General features: G+C 36.9%; 1 protein-coding gene and 1 pseudogene across 1 annotated transcript in view; one reads left to right on the top strand and one right to left on the bottom strand.

Moving 5' to 3' along the window:
• The window catches only part of LOC137640176 (methionine-R-sulfoxide reductase B1-like), a 72,306-nt pseudogene extending 52,188 nt beyond the window's left edge, over nucleotides 1–20,118 (top strand).
• Nucleotides 20,119–23,200: 3,082 nt separating this feature from the next.
• The window catches only part of LOC137639743 (uncharacterized), a 211,274-nt gene continuing 208,029 nt past the window's right edge, over nucleotides 23,201–26,445 (bottom strand). Inside the window, exons 9-10 of the mRNA XM_068371988.1 lie at nucleotides 24,356–24,579; nucleotides 23,201–23,446 (exon numbers count right to left, since the gene is read on the bottom strand). Of these exons, the coding sequence (XP_068228089.1) occupies nucleotides 24,376–24,579 (204 nt within the window). The 3' untranslated portion in view covers nucleotides 23,201–23,446; nucleotides 24,356–24,375. The remainder of the gene's footprint in view (nucleotides 23,447–24,355; nucleotides 24,580–26,445) is intronic.

Raw genomic sequence — 26,445 nt, 5'->3', positions numbered from 1 at the left:
ACTTGTTTGAAAAGATCTTCCTTTCTCATCCTTAGAAGCAAGGTTTTTCCAGTACAGTAATGGTAAAACCCCTCCTACGAGCTCGAAATACACAGCTCATGTTATTTACCAAGGACAGAGAGTCCACATACTCTCTTGTCTCTTCCAACCTCCTTTATGAGGTGGGAAGCATTCTCTCTCTCTATCCTCGCGATCGGAACATCCGGTCTCATGGGAAGACGCGGTTTGTCAAGATACCGCCGAGCTTCTTTGGTCATTCTTACAGAAGTCTCTAGCTTAGCCTTTCCTCGTGGAACAAGTTTGATATTTAAACCCTGTCATGCGAGGAGAAGGCTTGAGATCATACGAACAATTACCCCATGGCTTCATGTACAGGATCGACCACTAGGACTAATACTCCCAGTCCCCTTTTTGGGACATCTGTCTTCAGCCTGTCATGTTGGGTAATGGTGCTTCAGTTTAGCCAAGCACCAAGGGTTGTCACAGGGGTTTCTACCCTAAGGTCAACCTTCCCCTTAAGGATCGGCCTTGTCGGACGACTGGCTGATCCTAACAGTCTCAAGCTCCTCCAGAACATCGCCTCGAGTTTACCACGATCTGAGGATTGGAGTAATCTCAAGAGAGACCCAACTGTCATATTGAATACTTATATCTATTGACATGGTCATCAGCCTGCAGAAACTTCGGCAGGTTCGACAAGAACGCATCAGTCTCCAAGGAATCCAACCTCTTCAGGAACAGCCAGATCCCAGGTCATTTGGCACTAGGTATCTTCCTTTCCTCCAGTTCTCTACAAGAGACTGTGCTGATAAAGAGGTTGCCAGATGAGAATCTCATCCAGGGAGTCATTCTTCTCAGTTCTTCCCTGAATTGATTTCTCCCTCGACTCCAGGCTGTGGTCATAGTCTGAATGTCACCACCTCTTAAACCTCTTGATATGAGGGCAACCTTTCTGCGGGCAAGAAGTGCCACCCTCATTCGAGGGGAACTCTGTTTTGAGCTCCGGCTCATTTCTCTACAAGGCCCAATGTTTACCTTCAACTTGAGCTAGAACTCGGGGATGGGAAACTGAGAGTGCGGCCAAGAGGATTGCCTATAGGTGCTGCAACTCTTCCTTCCTTTATGGGGAGAATCACTGACTATGGCAGCAGATGTTGATCGTTTATTTCCCGTGTGCGGAAAAGACTTCCTTCTCCTGTTGGTCTCCCCTTCGGAGGATTCTTTCAGTGAAGTTTCATCCACTCCCCTGCCGAGGGAGTATTTCCTCCACCAGCCACTAGGCAACAATCTTCCTGCTTGCTGGAAGGATCGTTGACAGCGGCAGTAAACGGAGGGTGCCTTTCTCATCCGCAAGAGAATCTTCCTTTTGTTGGTTGGTTTCCCCTTTTGGGGGATTCCTCCCATGGGAATTGGGTTTGCCCATTCTCTGCCATTGCCCTTCAGAGCAGGCCTCGTCATCAACAGTCTTGTCTTGCTAGAAGACTCTTCTCACCTACTGACGTAGATCCTGAGAGATCTTACAGGAATTGGATTCATCCATTCTTCCTCATCCTTGATCTTCGGGAAAGGCCATTAGATTCGTCTTGCCAGCAAATTTGTCTCGTCAGCAAGATTCATCTCACCCAGCATTCTTCATGCCCAGTTGACTCATCTGCAGCTCCCGACGGAGACCCCAAGAGAACCCCCTCAGCGACTCCAAGAGCCACATGTGAAATTTTTACAAAGCAGCATCTTCGTTGCAACTTCACGCCTGGAGACTATCCAGTCTCTCCTGCAACAGGTTGCAAAGAGATTGTCTGGATACCTGGATAGATCTTCAGCTGCGGCTAATCTAGGCTAAGTGGACTGGAAGTCGATATCATTGAAGGGGTATCCCTCCCCTAGATACCACTATGCCAGCATTAGGGGTGTTCCTTGGCTACCACTGGGAGGAAAGCTTCTTTTGGTCTCAGCAGTGAAAAGCCACTGCTAGTTATTGAGCCTCACCTTCAGACAGGAAGGAATTAACCTTTTTTCCACGTCGGCATTGCCCCTCGTACAGAGTGTTGAACCTACGGACCCTTAATCAGAAAACAAGACCCTCGTTCCAGGACTCCAAGCAGTAGAGGTCACCTGACCATAATGACAGGTCTCCCGCTCGTGTTGGCTTCGGCCAAGAGAATCGACAAACCTGATGGGACCCCCTTAACGTCTCTCTTTCACGACGAAGGGCCAAGAAATGCTCGACCTCGTTTCTGGCAGCTCAGATCCAAGAATTCGAACCCTATGGTTTGGGAGTCTTTGCAGAGTCATCAATAATACAGATTAATGGTTGCAATGTTAAAGAGAAACTGGAGGCCCTTCCTCAAGGAAACTATGAGAGCTCGCCCCAATTGTCAACATTCTTCATAAGCACGGGGAAGTTCCAGAGGAGGATCACGAAGAACACCATCTCTGCCTGGATTCGCATGGTCATTGACCTCGCACTGAATCCAGATCCTCCTCCAACACACCGACCCAGAGCACACGACGTCAGGGACATTGCTACGTCCCGGGTGTTTAAACAACTACTCTGTGGCGCAGGTTTTACAAGTGGGCATGTCGAAGCATCAAACATCCTTCACCACCCACTACCTGCAAGACGTAACCCACAGGAGACTCGATACGTTCTCTATCGGTCCTGTGGTGGCTGCACAACAACTGGTTTAACATCTCAAGCTCCTTGATGGACCAGTAGCAGGAGGTTGAGGGCATTGGTTACCCACTTTTAGCCTGAGTGAATGAGTTAAGAAGCACTGGCTCTTTCTTTTCTTCATCCTTCCCGCTCTTGGGGAAATCAGCATCCAGGGTCTTCTGCAAAGCTGATCTCAACCAACTACAGGTAAACCATTGTTCCCTTGTGTAACCTGGTATTGTGTCAATACTGTTACGTCCCCATTCCCTGTCGAGGGAGGTATTGGGTATATCTTTGTGAACTTGGACAATTCCTGTAAATCGGAAAAACTCGCACCTTGAAAGTCACCTTGCTAGTTTCACAAACACACAGCTTGCGTAGGCCGCAGACCATGCATAGCAAGGTTGTAGTGAGGTGTAGGGTTTCCACCTACTATTTACTAACACAGAGGGGAATCCCCGGGTCAAAGCTGAAAAGCCAGATTGGCAGGGACTTGTACCCTCCTAATGGGTGAGTCAACCCCTTATAAATAGCTTTGGTTTGTATTTTAGTTAAGAAACAAATGACAAATTTGGAAGTAATTTGTATTTTTCCTAACAATACAAACCTGTAGCTATTTATACAATTGGCCTGCCTGCAACAGTCCCCCTGGAAATCCTACCTCCAAGCAAAGTGAGGTTCACAGCCCAGGTGTGTGAGTGAGAGGGGTAGTTACTAAACGCTCCCCCCTCCCCGCTAACTAGCGAGTGGGGGATGTTAACCTTTGCTAAAAGTCTAATGGCCAGTCTTTCAGCTTCGCCGAAAGTAATACCCCTAATAAATAGCTACAGGTTTGTATCGTTAAGAAAAATACAAATTATTTCCAAATTTGTCATTTTCCTTTTGTCAAAACCCTTTTTTCATGGTTAAATTGCTGTGTGTTCTCCAAAGGCTTAGTACAGTACCAGAATGTTAATAAGCAGACAAATGCCCATTTCAGGACAACTATCTACAACCAAGCAAGAACTACAACATATGCACATGCCTAGTACACGAGTGTACATGCTAGCTTTACTACCGCTGAAGTTGCCATCTGTGATCCCCCTGTAGCCCCAACTTCCAAGGTAGCCACCGCAGACAAGGATTGGTACTAATCTGAGCATCCCAGTTGTAGGAAGAAAGACTTCATGAAACCATTTTAATTCTGTGAAACCTTCAAACTCTTTAGGATATACAGTATTCCCCAAAAAGGAGCTGCACTCTTTGTGCCACATAAAAGCACCTTTAGCAGCACCTCCCTCATTGACTCTGACGCCAATTTCACCATTTAAGTAAAAAAAGGAGTTTTTTCATCTGACACTGTCATTCCAACCACAGAAACATCCAGCAAACTGTGGTCTAGAAGAAAACCCCAAGCGTTGGATACGGTATCATAATAACCTCCTTCAGGTTAGCTGGGGACATTGCCTTAAGAGATGGATCTCTGAATCTCCATCATGAGTCTGGATTTGCTGAAAAGTTCTCAGATTCAATGTCATCGAATGGCAAGTCCGTATATTTATGCTGAAAGAAATTTGACTTTGGCCAAGAAGCACATCTATCACAGGATCGCTAAGGGTTAACTACTAAATCCCTCTTCTCTACATCCATACAGAAGCTCCCTCATCCCACTGTTGTGGCTTCAATACTTGCTGAAGAAAAATGGGCCAGTTTACAAATGTTTGTAGATTCCCTAAACTGTACGCAAAGAAAATAAATACAACAGTTGATACTATAGGCCAAGATAATAACACGCACTCACTGCTGCCTCGGCTGATTCTACTGTCATGCCCGGGAGGGGGGGGGGCATCGATCTCCCGTCTCCCCCTTCCTTTGCTTCCTTTTCTTTGGATGTTGGGCGGGGGGTGGTGTGCGTGTGCCACAGCCTGCCCGCCCTCGGGGTTTTTTTTGCTGTGTTTGGAATAGAATCCGCTCTTATCCTGTTATTAACTGAAATTAGAGCTATTTGAATATTCATAGCAGTAATTACCCAATTTAATTTTGTGGAACGATAGGAAAAGCTCCCATTGTACCCTTCCTTGGAAGCTGGGAACCTGAAGGTCCATTCACAGAAAAATCCCTAGGATCAGATAAAAGAGACCCCATTGGAGCCTTCTTTGGAAGCTGGTAACCCAAAGGTCCAGCCACAGCCAAGTCTACAGGAATGGAAGAAAGAGTCCACCCTGGAGTTTCCCTTTGAAGCTGGTAACCGAAGGCCCAGCCACAGCCAAATCCAAAGGACCGAAAGTTAAATCCCCCACTGGAGCCTTCCTATGGAGCTGATGACCCAAAGGCCCAAGGCAGCCAAATCCCCAGGCTGGAGTGGAAAGGAAGCAAATGGCAAACTAACACTACCTGCATGGGATGCACAATGATTTGGCTGATCGTAGAAGGAGCAGATCAAGGCTGCTTCTATTCTAGTTGTAATCAAGGCCTCTTCTATTCTGGTTATAAGTGAGGCATCCATGGGAGACACAAGCGCACTAAATCCCAGGTGGATAGTAACCTATTTAATGGAACCCAGGCTTTGATCTAACCTAGGCTGCAAGGTGGTCATTAAGATGTCCCCTGTGGGATGCTTCTTCAAGAAAACTAAAGCCCCCTCTGAGGAATCCTGAGGACTCTGCAGTCCAGGTTGTCCTCAGATCCAAAGTCTAGAACATGGAGAGAGGCCTGGTCCACTTTGATGCCATATCCATAACCCCTAACTGCTAAAATTGGTAAGTCAAGGCTAATATCTCGTAAATCCTTACTGGTTAGATACTCAGCAGGCCATGCAATCTTAGAAAATCCTTTCATCCACATTGAAAGGAGGAAAACGACCGTGGCTCTTTCATCTTCTGGCTCAGGATCTGTATTCTAAGCAGAATTGATCCACTCAAAACAAATGGAACATTTTCCAGGACCCCAAGCCCTGCCCCAATCAACTAAACAATCACAATGTACCCTACAACACTCGTGACCTCAGTTCAGGTTAGGGGGGTTATCACATCCAACCCGAATGCATTTTAGTTTACTGTGATCTCATTCATCTGTAATGGAAATGTTTTAAATGAAAACCTCCATTATAAAACTCACTTAGGAAAAGGGTAGTATATCTACCATTCCCCTCGTATCATGACCACATAACTAACAGAGATAGGCTCACAAACACAAGTCCCCACTTATCTAAGATATTCATTTCAGTAAGACAGGATGTAATGTATCCTGTGGCTAGTCTGATCTTTAACTCGCTTATTAACTCGCATCAAAATGACCCATTTATTATACACACCTCATATATACAACAACAATGAACACATGTTCCATGGACAATCGTTATAGAACGGAACAGCAACACTAAAATATGTACTGTATGCCACATTTCTTTATTGCTTTACAAGGTCCTCATGCATTACAAGTGTACTTTCCTAAAGTATGCTAAAATATTTGTTTATATTGTATTGGTATTTTCTACCTATCTGTAATGTCTTTGACCTAAATCAGATAATTAGCGCCTCGCTCGACTCCCCCAACCTTGATTTTAGAGAGTTGGATTATAGGAGGTTGGTTCCTTCCTATAACACGCATAATGTAGTAGTATCGTTACTTTTAGCAGATGAATTTCAACTACTAAGGTTCTCTATCAAGTTCTAGTGGGCCTGAATTCGATGGCCTCCCTTATACACACTGATTCTGTGATTTGCATGTTGGTACACTGGCTGCAGAGTAGGGTAGACAATATTTTTTGGTATTCATGTAGTATTGGATTCTTAGGAGACCACAAGGGACTTTAACTCCCAAAAGAATGGTAGTTACATACATATACCAAGGTACTTCCCCCAATTTTGGGGGGTAGCCGACATCAAACAAATGAAACAAAAAAAGGGGACGTCTCCTCTCTATGTTCCTCCCAGCCTGACAAGGGACTCAGCTGAGTTTGGCTGGTACTGCTAGGGTTGCACAGCCCACCCTCCCACATCATCCGCCACAGATGAAGCTTCATAATGCTGAATCCCCTACTGCTGCTACCTCCGCGGTCATCCAAGGCACCGGAGGAAGCAGCAGGGCCTACCAGAACTGTGTCACAATCTCTCGCCATTCATTCCTATTTCTAGCACGCTATTTTGCCTCTCTCACATCTATCCTCCTATCACCCAGAGCTTCCTTCACTCCATCCATCCACCCAAACCTTGGCCTTCCTCTTGTACTTCTCCCATCAACTCTTGCATTCATCACCTTCTTTAGCAGACAGCCATTTTCCATTCTCTCAACATGGCCAAACCACCTCAACCCATTCATATCCACTCTAGCTGCTAACTCATTTCTTACACCCGTTCTCACCCTCACTACTTCGTTCCTAACCCTATCTACTCGAGATACACCAGCCATACTCCTTAGAATGGTAGTTACTGGATGTAAATTACTTCATATGGCGCCTAAGGGAGTAGAAATGGTGGATGAAATTACATCCAATAGCCTTCTTGGGGTTAAGCATAATTCAATAGACTTATGACTTTGTGAGGTATGTAAGAGTTGATTTATGAGATAAATTGCTGGAGCTGTACGGAACAATATTTATATTGATAATTTCTTTGATGCTGCATGTTAAGATATTTTTTTACTTCATAGGTATCTTGTGGAAAATGTGGTAATGGGTTAGGACACGAGTTCCTGAAAGACGGACCTGATGGACAGATGTCACGTTTCTGAATATTCTCACATTCCCTCAAGTTCATACCCAAACAAGGTAAGGTTTTTGTCCCAATGTTTACAATATTATATTGTGAAATATTTCAGTGAAACTTACTATAATTCATGTGCTGTTCATTCTCTCAATGAAAAGCTCGGCTATGATGAAAAAAAAAAAATTATTAAGGTACTATATACTAACCTTTATGCTCTTATAGTGGAAATATACTTTAGCGACAGCTAAAACGAGCTGTAAGACTTTTACGCGAGGTGTAACTACCCTCCGCTATTTAGCATAGATCAACCACCCTGCTTACATTATTACTAGAAACTGAATGTCACTTCTTAATTTGGCTCGTTAGAGCAAAGAGGTAGTACTGTATTGTTCTCCTGTCAAAAACCTTTTATTTGGCTAACGATTAAAAGCAACTTGCCTAAAAGCTAAAAATTTTTCCACACGTTTCCTTTTTAAGGACTGTCTGCCCATGGGGGTCTAAACTAGGGATTGTTCCCCGGGATCCCGAGATCCAGATTTTTTTTTTTTTTTTTTTTTTTTTTTGTCTGGGAAAATTCTCGGGATTTTATTTTTATTCCTGGGAAATCCCCGTTTTTTTTTCTTCTGGGAAAATTCTTGGGATGTTATTTTTATTCCTGGGAAATCCCCATTCCAAACAAGCCCTAAAACAATGAAACGCTTAAATAAGAAATAAAGAACGGTACGACTTTAGCCAACATTCTATTGAAAGCTCAGGTTCTCAATGTAAGTGACAAAGAAAAGGCTGTGAGATGCCTCAGGAGGCAAGAAAAGCTCTCCATCTAGCGAAGTTCATCTAATCAAATGTTAATGTCTTTGAGTTTTGTTGTGATGAGAAATACCGTTCTTTATTTCTTATTTTAGTGTTTCATTGTTTTAGGGCTTGTTTGGAATGTTTGAGTAATACAATATTTGACAATATATATTAAATTTGGACAGAACTACAGACTTGCCTCTTATTATAATCAGCCATCCCTCACCATCTATGAGTTACACACAAAAACGAGTAAAAATGACCAAATTTCACTATTTTGACCTTGAAATATGACCTTTTGACCTTGAAGATGATGAAGATGACCCCAGGTGGTGTTGAAAATGTCACTATTGAACTCACCGTCCTCAAAAACCCCCATTTTGACTCAGAGAACGTGTTTCTAGCCCTTCTTAGAAGTCATTTTAGTCCAGGACTCAAGTTAATCCTTCAGACTCAAGTTAAAAACCCCGATCAGGGGACGTTCCAGTCCTTTCTTGAAGGACGATATATGACAATATATATTAAATTCGGACAGCTCTGCAGACTTGCCTCATATTATAATCAGCTATCTCTCACCATCTATGAGTTACACACAAAAAACGAGCAAAAATTACCAAAATTCACAAATTTGACCTTGATAAATGACCTTTAGACCTTGAAGATGACCCCAGGTGGTGTTGAAAATGTTACTATTGAACTCACCATCCTCAAAAACCCCCATGTTGATCCAGAGAACGTGTTTCTAGCTCTTCTAGAAGTCATTTTAGTCCAGACTCAAGTTAATCTTTCAGACTCAAGTTAAAAACCCCGAGGTCCTGACGTTCCAGTCCTTCCTTAAAGGAGTCTATGATTGAAACTTATACCATAAAAATTACTCTATCAACCGAACAATTCTGTCTGACAGAATTTTGATTTCCCTGTCTGTTTTTTTTTTAATGAATTTTTTTTTCCTCGTCTAGGCGGAAAATATTCGTGAAAAAAATATAAAAAGAAAATCAAAATTTTGTCTGACAGAATTGTGGGATTTTTATTCTTCTTTTCAATGATATCTTTCTCTCTAATATCGAACAACAAATACGTGAGAAAAATGTACCTAAGTGTGAATAAGTATGTTTTTGAGTTATGAGCTCCCAAACATTTGCAACACATTTTCGCTTCTTTTCTTAAAGAAATCAAGATAATATTATCATGATAACTTTTTTGTTTATTCTTACATAAATGCACCCTAAACGAGGTATTTGAACCCTCAGTTTACTATTCCTATGTTAGAGATGCCAGCGATCTTTCCTCGTTGCCAGTGTTTTAGTTAGCAGGTTTCAGCTCTGTACTCTTATTCATGTTTCCCTCTTTCTTGGTTCTTTTTTCTTGTTCTCCACTTACTTTTTGTTCTTTCTATCACCTTATGTAACATTGGCATTGCTATTAAGTTCCAGAGGACGTTGTTAAAGCACAATCTACATACGAACTTCAAGTAAGTAAACACATGCATTATAATTTCTATATGTCTTTGGAAACTTTGCTGATGTTCTCGTAGCTGGTAGTTTTCATTTACCTGCCGTCTACCAATGCCTTTCATTTCTGCCAGAAGTATGATATATTGAAAAATATGAGAGAGAGAGAGAGAGAGAGAGAGAGAGAGAGAGAGAGAGAGAGAGAGAAGAGAGAGAGAGAGAGAGAGAGAGAGAGAGAGAGAAATCATGAATATAATTTTGGAGTGATAGCATTTGGTTGATATACTATAGATGGCAGTTCTAATTGAGTGAGAGAGAGAGAGAGAGAGAGAGAGAGAGAAATCATGAATATAATTTTGGAGTGATAGCATTTGGTTGATATACTGTAGATGGCAGTTCTAATTGAGAGAGAGAGAGAGAGAGAGAGAGAGAGAGAGAGAGATCGAGAGAGATCGAGAGAGAGAGATCAACCATTATTTGATTCTAAGAGTTGAACATTGTTATTATAGAATTTGTATAAATGGCAGTTTTAAATAATTCGAGAGAGAGAGAGAGAGAGAGAGAGAGAGAGAGAGAGAGAGAGAGAGATAAACGTAACTATGATTCTGTCAAACTCAGTCATGCAGACGACAGTAAGGATGACGTCATAATTTAAAGACCGCTATATCATCGTTTGGAAAAATTATAAACTATTTGTCCTTTTTATGACCTTAGGTAACATTGGCATTGCTATAAAGTTCCCGAGGACGTTATGAAAGCACAATCTACATACAAACTTCGAGAGAGAGAGAGAGAGAGAGAGAGAGAGAGAGAGAGAGAATTATAGTATTTGTATAAATGGCAGTTTTAGATAATTCGAGAGAGAGAGAGAGAGAGAGAGAGAGAGAGAGAGAGAGAGAAAAACTACGATTCTGTCAAACTCAGTCAGGTAGACGACGCAGTAAGGATGACGTCATCATTTAATGACCGCTATATCTTCATTGTTTGGAAAAATTATTGACTATTTGTTCTTTTAGTGACCTTAGGTAACATTGGCCTTGCTATAAAGTTCCTAAGGACGTTGTGAAAACAATCTACATACGAACTTCAAGTAAACAAACGCATGCATTATAACTTCTGTAAGTGTTTGGAAACTCTGGCTTCTGTTCTCTTAGGAGTAGATTTCATTCAACTACGCTCTACCAATACCTTCCATTTCTGCCAGACGTACGATAGATCAAAACATAAGTGAAAAATCGCTATAGATATGCAAAAATAACACACAAAGACGATTTTGTCAAACTCAGTCATGCAGACGACACAGTAAGGATGACGTCATCATTTAAAGACCGCTATATCTTCATTATTTGTAAAAATAATTGGCTGAAACTTCTGGGGAACATGTACGATATGTTTATGCATACATAGAAGCAATAAAATAATTTTCGATTTCTGAAAGTTATGTCAAAACCCCATGGCGGACGGTCCCCTTAACCGACACAGAGTAGTCAGTGTGGAGAGATCAAGCCGACAGAGTCCAATGGCGAGATTTCTTCACCTTGACTCTTAGTATTATTACTATTTTATTTATCGTTTCATGACCAGATGTCCAGCGCCTTATAGGTGTTCCCTCGACAAGCTCTTCAAGAAATACATTACAGTGAACCCTCTCTACTTCGCGGTTCGACCATCGCGGATTCACCACTTCGCGGATTTTTTCCATAACCCATATATATACAGTAGCATATATATATATATATATATATATGTATGCATGTATTTATGTATATATGTATGTATGTATATATGTAGGTATGTATATATATATATATATATATATATATATATATATATATATATATATACACACACACACATTATATATATATATATATACATATATATATATATATATATATCTAAAGTAGGAAGATGTGATGTAGTTCTAAGGGAATAGTATGGGAAATATGTCTGGGTAATAAGCAAAGCTCTACCTCCAGTTTGTTTCTTCATTATGATCAGAGATAAATGTAAACAAAACATTGGTTGCCATTTTTTAACGTGCTTTTTAGCGTGTTTAGGAAACGCATGATATAAAATTGCCTTTAATATTTGTGCCTGTTTTAGTTTAGGGTACTGTAGTACATGCATTAAGTGTTCTGTACATTAAAGGGTAGTTTGTTAACAGTACTACGTACAAGGGAAGGTTTTAAAAGTCTGAATATACATGTTGAATAAATAGGTAAATATGGTGTCACTACTTCGCGGATTTTCACCTATCGCGGCCGCGTCTAGAACCTATCTACCGCGATAAACGAGGGTTCACTGTACTCTCAATATCTGTATATTTATGAAATCTTGGTAAACATCTGGATAATAAAATGAATGAAATTTTGTCATACATATATATATAGTATATTTTTTTTTAAACCTCTACCAGAATGATCTCATAATAACTGAAGACCTTTAAATCTCAAACATGTGGGGATGGGGCTAGAAAGATATAACCAGGTAGGGGTTCAAGATGATGGTGGAAAAGTGGCAACTGGGCAATCTCAATGTATGGCTTGACGAAGTTTTCTTATCAACAATTACGAAGTGATGATGATGATGATGACAGCAATACCCTTATTGATAACAAATAATATCAATGATTCCAACTAGCCATGAAAATGGGCATATATCCTTCTAACATTACTAATATCATACAGTAGTTTAAATTCTGAACGATAGTCATGCAACACAGCCAAGAGCAATGGGCCATCCAAAGGCTATTGGTCTTGACAGACAGGCGTTTTCAGCTATTGTATAGGATTATTCATTCGTAATAAGTATTGTTTATAATAGGTAGGTGTTAGTTGCAGTGGTTTTATTTATCTATTTTGTTTGTTTGGAATAATTGTTGTAATTTATGACTTTGTGCTTTATAATCCATATATAATATTCCTATGTATGACAATGTTTGTAGAGATGGCAGCAGCAAACAAAGACAACTCTGTTGAGAGTATAACTGAAAGATGGTGGATCGTTGGTGAGCTAGCATTGTGAAGAAATACATAGGAAAAATAAAAATTATTTCTAGATTTAATTATCATTAGTTAGGTTGTACTGTATTTATATACTGTAATGCATTATTGCATTTCATAAATTTTGTGTACTGTTTATTTGATCTCCAGTCCATCACCAAAAAATTCTTCTTTTTTATTACTGAGTGATGGTGCCCTGCACCCAGCAGGGATTATAGGCTAGAAATAACCTATAAGATGGTGAAGATTGTCAAAAAAGAAACAGGTTCACTTGGATTAAATTATCTGAATAAAAGATAGGTGGCGAGAGCGAGTAGGACTCCCTACTGCTTTTGATGCCCTTTTAATTTCAAATCAGTTGTCAGGTAAGAGTATCCTGCCAACGACCGGGCACTGTAAAGGAATTTGAAAGTGCTAAGTTTGACCTTGCTGATAGTGTTGACTGTTTTATTACCACATGCGGTGATATCATTTCTGGTGCCGTTTTGTTTAAATATTGAACTGAGTGCTAGGTGAGAGCAATCATAATTTACTGCGGGGTATTCTTAGGATGTTACTGCAGTGGACACTTTAGTGAAAAAAAACCTATGGTTGAGAAACATTTATCATTAGGTAGTCGTAGATTTATGTCCAGACTGCTGACTCACAGGGTAGATCGTTAAATGCAAAGTGGTGGAATTCTCCATTAAGCTTGATGATTTCTTGTGCCGCCAGCTGGAAACTTTGACAATGATTGTAGCTGCTAGGGTTGCCTGCTGAAAAAATTTTGTCTGGACATTTATTGTAACAGTAGTGTTGTTTGGTGAGATCGTTGGACCACCCAGGCAACACCAACGTACACAATGTGGTGTTTATTAATGTACTATATGAAGATGTTTGTAGCGTGGCTTTAGGGAGTTACTATACTGTATTTGATAGGCTATTTAGCCGTCCCCTCTGGGTGTAACACTGAGGATTGTAAGCTTTGTTTTTCATTTATCACAAATTTTTCCTTTCTGATGTAAAGGCGAGATTGCAGCGAGAGGTCAGATGTGTAACCTTGTCTTATAATCTCTTTGATAGTAATGGAAACAACCGTTCAAATTACATTTAAATTTAGCCTATATATGTACCGGTATAGTGTACTAGTTAACTTGTATATTTAGATTAAATATTTAGAGGATTGATTCCTCAAGAGTCTATGTATGGAGATATATGTCTCACCAAGGTATTTATTTTCTTCTTTCCTTTGTTTTAAATAGAACTATTTTGTATTTTTTATTATAATAGGGACCGTTCCATTCCCATGCATAATCTGTCCCCTTCCCAGCTACCAATTTAGAGATTTTTTTTTATATGCTTTTAATATAATTTTTCTCTCCTCACGTTCATAAAGTTTACTCGAGCCAAAAAAATATCCTACCTTGAAAGCATGCTGCTGCCATTTATATAGGACTCCATGACGGCTTACTTCTGGAATAATATCAAGCAACTACAGTTCTAGCTGGGTACCCTTGCCCAGTATAAAGTCAAGGGGTGGTGCCTAGTGCCCAGTTCATCCTTGACTGTCTACCTGTTGCTCAGATTTTTGGGTAATACACCGTTTTATCTTTTTGTGTAGTGAATGTTGGAGTGTGGTCGGTATTCGGGCACTAGGCAGTCTGCGTGCTACATCTGGCCACAGTCCGCAAACCACTACAGCATCCATGACCTTAGATGTCAGGATGCCAGAAAACCTCAAATGAATCAATCAATCATTGGTGAGTGGGAGCGCGGTTTTTCTACCCCATTTATTGCTATCAGCATTGAAGGGTCAACTTGCACAATCCAAAGGTGGATATCAAGATGGAAACTAAATGTCCTATCTCTTCCTTTCACTGGCTACCCACCACTTCTAATGTAATGTACTTGATGAGATTTTTTAAATAAAATGTCTTATTTCTTGAAATAAACTATCTTATTTCTATACTCGCCTGTTCATAGATGGGTCTAGGATGTTATTTAATTGATCATAGGAAACTAAATGTCCTATGTATTCCTTTCACTGGCTACTCACCACTTCTGATGTAATGTACTTGATAAAGAAATTTTTTTTAATAAAATTTATTTCTATACTCACCTGATGTTCATATATGGCCCCACCCTCCTCATCACTGCTTAGAGGCGTCAAGAGGATAGGCAAGTATTTTTACTTTGAGATTGAAGAAGCGATATTACATTATTGTTGTTAGACACTGGTCTCATTTTACTACAGGCATTAGTGTATTGGAAGGATAGAAAACAAAACTTCTAAATTTTAAGAAGTAACATTGACACTCCAAAGATGTAAGAAATATGAGAATTAGTGAGTATAGAAAATTTGAAATTTTAATGATTAAAATTCTGTTTATAGTCACATAGCTTTATTCTATATTTTGTCGTTTTTTTTTTTTTTCATTATTCAATGTTGACTTATCATATAACATACCAATAGCAGGTAGATTAGGAAGGTTATAGTATAACAAAAAAACCATATTTCACACAAATAAAAATTAGCAATAAGGGTATTGCAACGTGCAATTTTGTGTAAGAAAGTTTTCACATTTCTCTGTGCATATACTCTATTTGCTGTAGCTACAATGTTAGCAAATTTGCTAGAAGTTGGAGTTTGCTCTTAAGTCAGATTGGACGACGCCTGAGCCCCCTTCAGTCCGACTTAGTGAGGTCTAACTGTAACAAAAGGAACAATAGTAATGTGGTCTAAAAATTACAGAGAACAGGCATAGATGAGGACCTGGGCCAGATTTAGATTAAAGCTGCCAATGCAGAAAAAAATAGAGTATTTCATATCTTTTCTGTTAATGGAAAACTTAATAGTGTATAAAATTTTTTACAGTTGTTCTTGGGGCTTGTTTTTGAAACATCACAAACTTACCTGTGCTATTTAGATTCAAGTTAAAGTAGTATTTGGATCTAGGTCATTCCTATGCTTTTTGGGGTTTAGATAATTTTGAAGTCGTAAAGTTTTAATCCAATGACGCAAGTGAGGCAATACCGGCACATTTAAGGGTTTTCGTGTTAATCTTGATAATGGCAAACAGGGTGTGCTATATATATATTCCATTTTAATTCTTTAAAACACATTTTAGGGTTCTTGTGTTTCATGATAATCATGATGGCAAACAGACTGTGCTATATATATTCTTTAAAACCCATAGCCAGTTTGTATAAGTTTTTTGTGAAATTTAATCTGGGTTTGACAATTTTTATTATTTTTTATGAAATTTAATTTTGGTTTGCTATCATCATTATATGTTTAATGAATGTCAAGAGATAGCTTTAATTTGAAATAAATAAATGCATCAATTGTATCTTCTTTTGATAGTGTGCAACCTTAAAGAATGTTACTGTACTTTCAATCATGGTTAAAGTCCCAGGATAATTTCACAAGTAGTACTAATATGTAGTCTTTAGGTTGATGGGTAGATTTTATGCATTGTGTAGTGTTTAGGTTAATGGGTAGATTTTATGCATTTATATATTAATGTTCACAACATTTTTATAACAGATTTTATTGATTTTACAGAGGGAAGCGAGGAGATAATGAATGGTCAAACCGAGACTAATGGTAATTCTTGAGGAACCAAGAAAGACTGTCAGAGAGCACAGTCTAACAATCAAACTAATGATAATTGTAATTTATTTTAATCTGTAGAACTAAAGTTTTTGGGATAGGCTTTTCATAATTTTATCTATGATGAAAAGTTTAGTCTGAATTGCAGTACAATAATTTGTTTTTTAACTAAACTTTTTCTGAATTAATACAACTGCTGCAATATGGTTTGAAATGAGTTGATGTGCCATTAGACACTGTTATAATTGTATCAAGATTATGATACTGTGAATGTAAACTCTCTTTGAGGTTTTCACTGTGGAAGATAGGTGTACTTGAACCTTTTTATCAGTGTTGTAATGGATGTTTCTGTTAATCATTTAATGATTAAGACTTTCCATTTGAACAAATTAATTTCTTTTATACTTTTTATTCTTTTTGTATTAGGTCTGACATTGCAGGTTTTCCTTTTTTTTTGCTTTTTACCATTTTAATTGCTGATGTAATTCTACAAAATTATTTCAACTATTTTTTCGTTGTTGATATTGACTTTTCACCATCAGATAGATTATGGTTTTATTTTGTATTGTGTTGAATTTACTGAAATTTATTCTAAATAAAGATATAATTAATTTGAACCTTCCCTGATGTTCATATTGCTTTTTCTCTAGAAGCTCAGTTCAGTACACATGTACATGTAAAATTTAAAAAAAAAATCCATTTTCTTTCCATTCAATAAACATGTTTCAATGTAAAATAATAATGCATTGTACCTGTTAGTGGTTAAAAGCCACATAGTGATGCGCTAATGTCTCGATCGTTTAGGGTAATGTTAACACGTTGTAGTCTCAATTGGTCTTGGCTAGTCAAGGATAGCAAACACATTCCACTCCGTTTCATATGGTCAGGACCCTGGAACTCGACTCCTTTATAAGGAAGATGTTAGGATGAGTCGGAGAAGTGGAGGTCTCCAACTTCTAGGGGCAGGGTATTCTGTGTACCGATAAACTCTTTTCATATAAAAACTGACAACTGTCCAGCATGTCCTCCATTAACTACACTAGGAGGCTTAGACCTGTACTAGATCTATAAATCTATTGGTCAGTTGCTATTGCCCATCACTTCCAACCTTAGCTAAGGTTTCAGCTTGGGAGGGGGTGTAGAAGTTAAATTAATGCCATTTGGTCTTCACATCACCTCAAGAATCATTACAAATATAGGAAAGTAGTGATCAAACTACTGAGATTGCAGGTAGGTTAGATCTCGGCTTATTTAGACGACTGGTTGATTTGGGTGGAGACAAATGAATTATGCCTTAAATACACAGGCAGGTTCAGAGGCTTTTGATCAACCTCCCAAGTCTAAACTAATTCCTGAGGGATATTCAGTGGCCGTTATGTTACCAATGGATATGATGAAAGCCACACTAGCCTTATAAAGTATCTTGGTGAAGTATTCTAGCAGGTTCAGAGCCTTGGTTTCGAGTTGCTTCTCTGCTAAGAGACAACTGACGAAAATTTGGCTCTTCAGTTTGCCACGGTAATTGATCCATTGTTAAAGAGAAAAGAGGGAAAGAACTCCATTGGGTGTGGAGAAGGATGGCTCGTAAAGGGTTTTGGGACATTCAGGCCCATTCACCCAGTCAGTGCAAAAGAATTCTCAGGATATGGCTGATGATAATTGATTGGCCTATGTCCATCCCATAATTTGGCCTCTCCCCTGGTTACCGTGATTATGCATGCTGACTTGTTCAGGTCGGACAGGGGAGATCATTCAGAGGAGACATTTTTTTCTTGGGAATGGTCCCCTCAGTTTGCAACTTTATTCAGAAAAGTGTTGTAACTGATAGCAGTCCTCCTGATATTGAAAAGAATTGGTCCACAAAGGACATCACATGGATGATCTTCATACACAACCATGTGGTTGTATGTTGCCTCAGAGATCAGGATCCTGCTTGAGAATTGAGCCCTCCCATTATGAGGTTCCTTGACCAGATTAATATGTTCCTCTCACCCTTTATCTTTCAGTTTCACTCAACGTAGTAGAGGACGCCCTATTCAGGCAGACAGTCCTTGATACGGAATGAACACTGGACCAGTTCTTTATAGGAGGTGTTGCAGCTATTTTCAGAGCTCCAACTAGACCTGTTCACTGCAAAAGAAAGCCACAAACTTCCACTATATGTAGATCCAATTATGAACTCTCAAGCAGTGGTAAGAGATGCTCTAAATTTGACTGGAACAAATGGTCATCGATCTACCTGTTCCTACAGTTTGATTCCTTAAGCTTTGAATATCCTTCAGGACATTTTAGGAACAGCACTTTGACCCATGAGCCCGTGATATCCACTGTTTCAGCGCCCACTTTAGTCTGCACAGCTTTAGCAAAAATAGGCAACTGTACCTTAGCTTTCTCCTTTCTGACCCAGAACCTTCATGCTTGGGTCTGTATTATCGAGTTTTCTCAGCCCACAATTTTATTTTTTTGATGAGCTGGTAGAGGTCTTCATCCACAAGACAATACTATTCTGTGTGTCATACGTAGATGGGATTTCTATAGAGTTAGTTACCCTGTCAGAAAACCCAGGACTTTTTTGCTTCCTTTCTGGTCCACTTTGAGGAAAAATAGCTCCAACCATCAGCTATAATGTCAAATAAATCTACGTGTTAGTAGAACCTCTCAAGTGTACCCTTGACATGTATCTCGACTCGGACATGTTTCAATATGATCCCCTAGTCTGTTAGATCATCTCCACCCACTCCTGGGGTTTCTTGGTCTCTGGTTAGATAACTCCACCACTTCTCTTAAGATGTTTACAAGTTAGATAACTACACCATTTCTCTCAAGAACCGTTACAAAAAGCTACATTTTGATAGCTTTAGATTCAGGATTTAATAAATGAACTGGCGACCTTTCGGAGGGACCATGAATTCATTACAATATCCAAGGTCTTAATTTTGGGTTTCCTTTTTGTAGTCAAACGAAAGTCTCTTTAGAGTCGGGATCAGTTTTATATTTAGACTCTCAAGTCTGTAGATAGCAACCTCTGTCCGAGGTCAACCTTATATTGATAAATATCCACATTTTCTGAAGGTATCAAGTAACTTGTTTTAAAAACACCCAGACCATCAAGCCTTGTACAATAGAGGCTATCCTTATCTTGACGAACTTCCTTTTTTTATTTAAAAAGCTAATCCTGTCTCCATCCCTAAATGATGCAAGTAAAATTACTTTTACAATAGGGTTCTCTGTAATTTCAAGACACCCAAGGTTTTACAGCTTGGTCTGGGCATAGGGCGTCCATTTTCCTGTCCCAAAGTGCAATAAAATGTAATAGAAGCCTTGGCATAGCAATATGGTTTTTATTAATCTTGAAGAATTCTAGCTTAAGGAGATTGCTGGGCTCTATGACCTACAGTTTACTGTAGTGGCTGCAGTTAATTTTTAATATTTTTCTGAGTGTTGGTATTAGTTAAATAATTAAAAGTATCATTTAAAGAATCTGGAGTCCCATATTTTGAAATGATTTGTTTCAAGTAATCGATACCAGGTTAGTGCAATTTTAACCATTTTGTTCCACTTTAATTTATAAATGACCTATTTCCTTCCAAAACTGGTATCCTACCTCCATCATTGTTGGAGTCAGCAATATGAACATTGGGAAATTCACAGAAATAAACAAAATTTATTTCAATACGTACCTGATGTTCATATACGTGGCCAAACTCCTTGCGAGTGATTTATAGCGTTAAAAGGGTAGGGAATGACTTTTTTTAATTTCAAAACTGAAATAACAAAAAGTCTGGCACGTCAATACTTGCCTTCTTACTTTAAAAATATTTAATTTTGCAAGTATAGTGTATTGATTAAACCAAGGTTCTAGAGAAGAAGCAATATGAATATCGAGTGAGTATAGAAATACACTTTTATTACTAAAATTTTGTTTGTAAAGTTGAGAAAAGTATTAATATGTTTCATTACTTTGTTTATCCATTAGTTTTGAAGCATTGAATCACATGACAATATCTTCTCCAATTTGAATGTTACATTAAGGAGAAGCAAAGATTAGCATACAAATGCATATTTCAATTTTACGGAACTATTATAAGGAAAATTTTAATATGGGAATTATTTTAATAAAAATAAAAATTGAATCTTGCAGTAAAACTTTTCACTACTAGATTACTCCAGACACTGAAAAGCATTTACTATCAAGCATACCAACCTCCTTTGACCAACTAGCTGCTTATTGGCATCCTGTGCGAGCCACTCTTATCTTTTGCAGTACAGTAGCTCGTTTCAAGAATGATCTGTCGATGTTATTCACTATATGTAGTCACTGGGATTGCACAATGAGAAAAAATTACTTGCATTGCTTTTGAATCTTTCAGGTATTCCTTGAACACACTGACTTAATCCTGGGAGAGGGAAATGGAGGAAATTAAATAAATAGCAAAGCTAACACATCCAAATCTAACAAAAAACAACCTATGAATGAACATGAGGTGCCTAGCTTGGGCATGTTTTCCACACGAAAGGTCTTATTTCTTTTATAAGGCAAGAAACTACACTCCGCATTTTCACCCCTAAATTCTGTATGCGGTTTATATGAAATACCATACACCAACACTTAGAAGAAAGGTATCAAAATGGTTTGGAATTTTCTCATGTGGAAGACTAATTGGGAAAAAATCATAAGAAACAATTAATTTAATAACATTCAAATCCTATCTTTCCCCTTTTGAGACAGCTCACCCTCACACCACAAAGGAGACTTGACTTCTGAATGATGTATTTTCTAATATCTGATAAAAAAAATGAAAAAAAAAAAAATCAGGGTTTGCATTTGCATGGGTATGCAAATGGGGAAAATTTATTGAAACTTAATAGTAAAAAATATACATTCTTGTAATTGACAAATGCAATTTAGATACATCATAATGGGTAACTAGAATTGATATTGTAAAAATTATAGATTTTTGTAATGGATAAATACAAATTAGATACAAGTACATCATAATGAGTAACTAGAATTGACAAAAATATGAGTAAGTTTGAGTAAAACATATAATCTTGAAGATAATGTTTTTTCTTGAAAGATAAAACATATAATCTTGAAGATAATGTTTTTTCTTGAAAGATAAAACATATAATCTTGAAGATAATGTTTTTTCTTGAAAGATAAGAGTATATTCCTCCACAATGGCCTAAATCAGTAATTTCTCCACAGAAATTTGAACTTTCATTTAAATATCAAAGAATAATGACTAAAGCAAAGAATACTTAAAACATTCTGCCTTCGTAAGTTGAAAGTATCAAAATCTCACTTTGAGTGGCGGCCTTCCAGCATTGCAAACATTAAACTTTTGGTTAATTTGCCATTTTTTAAGATTGAAACATTTATCCTGAATATTGTCAGACCTTTTTAAAGATATATTATGTGATTGAATCTTGATACATTTTCCTGATGATTATCAATCTCCCATGCAATATATTTTACTTGAAAAATACACAATGCTAGTTGTAATAATAAAAAAAATTGACCTTCACTGACTGAAAGGAAAGAATATGTATTTCAAAATGAACGTATGGAAACACAACAAAATTGTCTAAACAATTTTCAACATCACCACAAAGTAAAGATCTGAAAGTTTAGGTTTTCTACAAAATAATAACAAAATGAGCATTTTATAACAACCAACAATCCTGTTTCCTCATTATAAAGTAGCTAAACAAACAACAATCTTGTTCACTTAAGAAGGATCACCAAAATAACAATCGTTATAAACTTGTAAAACACAAAAAAACATTTGGTCACATTTTGACTTAGGCCTATGGACCCTAATGGCTTGATTATGGGGAGGACTGAAAATTGAAGCAAATTGGAGGTCTTTTCCACCAGGTGACTTGAATTTTGAATTATATATTTTCTACTATCTGATTAAAATACATAAAAATAAGGGCTTGCATTTACATGGGTATGCAAATGGAGAAATTTATTGAAATTTAATAGTAAAAATTATATATTATTGTAATTGATAAATCCAATTTAGATATATCATGATGGGTAACTAGAATTGATAAATATAATAAAAATTATGGACTTTTAATTGATAAACACAATTTAAATCCATCATAATGACTAAATAGAATTGATAAAAAAATAGCATGCTTCAGTAAAGAATATAATCTTGAAGAGAACCAGTTTTTCTCTGGAAAGATTAAGAGTATATTCCTTGACAATTGCCAATAAAATCAGTAATTGAAATTTATTTAAATATCAGAAAATAATGACTAAAGCAAAAATACTTAAAACATTCTGCCTTCATAAGTTGAAATTACCCAAATCTCACTTTGAGTGGCAGCCTCCAGCACTGCAAACATTAAACTTTTTGGTTGATTTACCATTTTTTATGAATGATTATAAACACTTATCCTGAATATTGTCTGACCTTTCTAAAGATATAATTATGCCATTGAATCTTTTTTACATTTTCCTGATGATTATCATATATATTTTACTTGAAAAATACACAATGCTAACTGTGATTATAAAAAAATTTACCTTCACTGCAAGGAATGAATATTTCAAAATGAACGTATGCAAACACAACAAACCATGTTAAAAAAACAAAATTGTCTACAATGTTTTCAATACTACCACAAAGCAGGAACTGAAAGTTTAGGTTTGCTACAAAATATTAATGAAAAAAGCATTTCAAAGCAACCTACAATCCTATTTCCTCATTATAAAGTAACTAAACAAAACAAAAATATTGTTTACTTAAGAAGGTTCACCAAAATAACAATCATTATAAACTTATTGTAAAACAACACGAAAAACATTTGGTCACATTTTGACTTGGGGCTATTGACCCTAATGGATTGATTAAGGGAGAATTGAAAATTGAAGCAGATTGGCGACTTAAATTTTGAATTATGTATTTTCTAACATCTGATAAAAAAAAAAAATAAGGGTGTGCATTTACATGGGTATGCAAATGTGGAAATTTTATTGAAATTTAATAGTAAAAGTTATATATTATAGTAATTGATAAATGCAATTTAGATACATCATAATGGTAACTAGAATTGATAAATATAGTAAAAATTTTTGATTCTTGTAATTGATCAATAGAATTTAAATAGCATCATAATGACTTACTAGAACTGATAAAAATACTGAGTTTAAGGAAAGAAAATAATCTTGAAAAATACTTAAAACATTCTGCCTTCGTAAGTAGAAAGTACCAAAATATCACTTTGATCAAGGTGGCAGCCTTCCAGCACTGCAAACACAAAATGTTTGGTTAATTTGACATTTTTTTATGAATGATTAAAACATTTTTCCTGAATATTATCTAACCTCTATAAAGATATAATTATGTCATAGAATCTTTTATAAATTTTCTTGATGAAATTATCAATCTCACATGCAATATATTTTACTTGAAAAATACACAATGCTAGTTGTGATTATAAAAAAAAAAAATTGACCTTCACTGCAAAGAATGCATATTTCAAAATGAACGTATGCAAACACAACAAAACGTCATAAAACAACAAAATTGTCTACAATTTTTTCATTACCACAAAGTAAAGATCTGGAAGTTTAGGTTTACTACAAAATATTAATGAAATGAGCATTTCAAAGCAATCAAAAATCCTGTCTACTCATTATAAAGTAGCTCAACAAAACAAAAATCCTATTTACTAAAAATTATCACCAAAATAACAATCATTATAAACATAAAACAACACAAAAAACATTTGGTCACATTTTGACTCATGTCTATGGACCCTCATGGATTGATTAAGGGATAATTGAAAATTGAAGCAACTTGGAGGTCTTTCTGACAAGGCCACAAAACAACAAAATATTTTGTCAGTATAAACATTTTTGAAAAATAAAATACTTTAAAAAATATTGTAAATTAAAAATTCCCACTGGAAAAGTATAATCAAATTTTCAATAGCCAAGTTTTAAGGACTTTTCTTCCTAACTCAAGTACTGCAAGAAAAGTTAGATTGATAATGAATTTTTTTTTTTCACAAAGACAAGCGGGTGCCTATGTATTTCAGCTCAATTCTCTATATATATCAGTCTGTTTATTACTACTCCTTTGTGGTATATGAAACTCATTCTTGTGTGATTAACATTGAGATGCACATGTAACACGTACTGTATCATTACTTACTTGATTTAAGTATATTAGCCTTATTTTGAGGTTTTGTTTGTCTTTTTCTTCCGGAAACTTTCTCTATGCTTCTTGGCTTTGTGAGATGCCAGAGCCTTCTTGCTGTGAGTCTTATATTCACAAGTATTACAGCTCACATAAGTTTCTTTATTGTGAATTCTCAAATGTAGCTCCAATGTTTCTGAAGATTGATGTTTACTTCCACATAAATAACATTTGTGTACCTTGAAAAAAGTGAATCATTATAACCAAAAGATATTAATCATAACCTGCAGAAAATACACGATGAGAAAAATAATTCTATACTACACAAAACAGTCTTACATGTCCCCTTTTTATGCTAAGAATAATCAGCAAAAATTAGAGATTACTAGCTCTAGACAATTTCCCCGAAAGGAGTGTTAGAGTGACATGACAGTTCACCACATTCCTAAAACTACAAACTATAGTCTATTTTTTATAGCGGTGCATATTTGCACCGCCTCACAGGGGTACCCTTTTAGCTCGGAAAGGTTCCTGATACCTGATTGGTCGTAAGTATTTTTGTCCGAACACCTTCCTTGTTCTCGAATAATTACCCAAGTAATGTGAATCGAAACTTATTCATTAACCTATATTTCTCCATCAGATATAAGTTTTGTCAATAAACAATGTGAAAGAATAAATATATTATAAAGAATCGTCTTGGTAAGTCTAAATTTAATAACACAATCCGCCTAAGTCAACGACAGCAGCTTGTTTTCAGATGCACGCTTTGTAATTTTGTAATTTTTCACATATTTTAACACAAATTGGGATAAATTATACTCAGCATAAGTTAAACATGTTATTATAAACTTCCTTTGAATACGAGAATTTACCAAAAACATGGAATTAATAAAACCCGATACAGTATTTGTGAAAACTTATGGGGAGGTAAAAGAACAGCCTGTAGCGGCTTGGCGGGAAAACAATCCCTTTTGACTGTCGTAGACGCAGTTTTTTTTTTCTTTCGTAATATAGTTCGACCTATTCCTTTCAGTTTAAATAGTCTTGCATTGTCTCTCCGTATTATTTTGCTTAGTATTTTCCCACATTCCCGTTCCTCACCTAATATCTATTTATTTTCCCCGATATCCCTTCTTTCATATATGGGATATCCGCACTACGATTCCTTATTTCTTATCTTCTGTCGAAAGTGATGGCTTGAAGGGAAGCGCGTGCTAGTCTCATTAAAATAGTGTAGAGGTGGGAATGAAAAAAAAAATACTATGATTAATTTCAGGTTTACAGAATAGGTTATACTTGCTACACAGCATAAAATTTATGTTATTATTATTTACATACTTAGTGACGTAAGGTACAAAACATAAGGAATCGTAGTGAGGATATCACATAGGCCTATATGAAAGAAGGCATATTGGGGAAAATAGAGATATTAGGTGAGGAACAGGAATATGGGAAAATACTAAGCAAAATAATACGAAGAGAGACAATGCAAGACTATTTAAACTGAAAGTAATAGGCCGAACTATGTCACGAAGGAAAAAAAAAAAACTGCGTCTACGAGTCAGATGGGATCGTTTTCCCGCCAGGCCGCTACAGGCTGTTCTTTTACCTCCCAATAAGTTTTCACAAATATCAGGTTTTATTAATTCCATGTTTTTGGTAAATTCTGGTATTCAAAGAAAGTTTATAATAACATGTTTAACTTATGCTGAGTGTAATTTATCCCAATTTGTGTTAAAATATTTACAAAATTACAAAGCGAGCATCCGAAAACAAGCTGCTGTCGTTGACTTCGGCGGATTGTGTTATTAGATTTAGACTTACCAAGACGATTCTTTATAATATATTTATTCTTTCACATTGTTTATTGACAAAACTTATATCTGATGGAGAAATATAGGTTAATGAATAAGTTTCGATTCACATTACTTGGTAATTATTCAAGAACAATGAAGGTGTTCGGACAAAAATACTTCCGACCAATCAGGTATCAGGAACCTTTCCGAGCTAAAATGGCACCCCCTGTGAGTCGGTGCAAATATGCACCGGTATAGAAAATAGACTATAGATGGTCATTCTTTGAGACTGAGAGACAAGTATTG

The sequence above is a fragment of the Palaemon carinicauda genome, chromosome 4 (assembly GCF_036898095.1).
Source record: "Palaemon carinicauda isolate YSFRI2023 chromosome 4, ASM3689809v2, whole genome shotgun sequence".
NCBI classification, from domain to species: Eukaryota; Metazoa; Arthropoda; class Malacostraca; order Decapoda; family Palaemonidae; genus Palaemon; species Palaemon carinicauda.
This window is presented reverse-complemented; position numbering and strand designations above follow the sequence as displayed.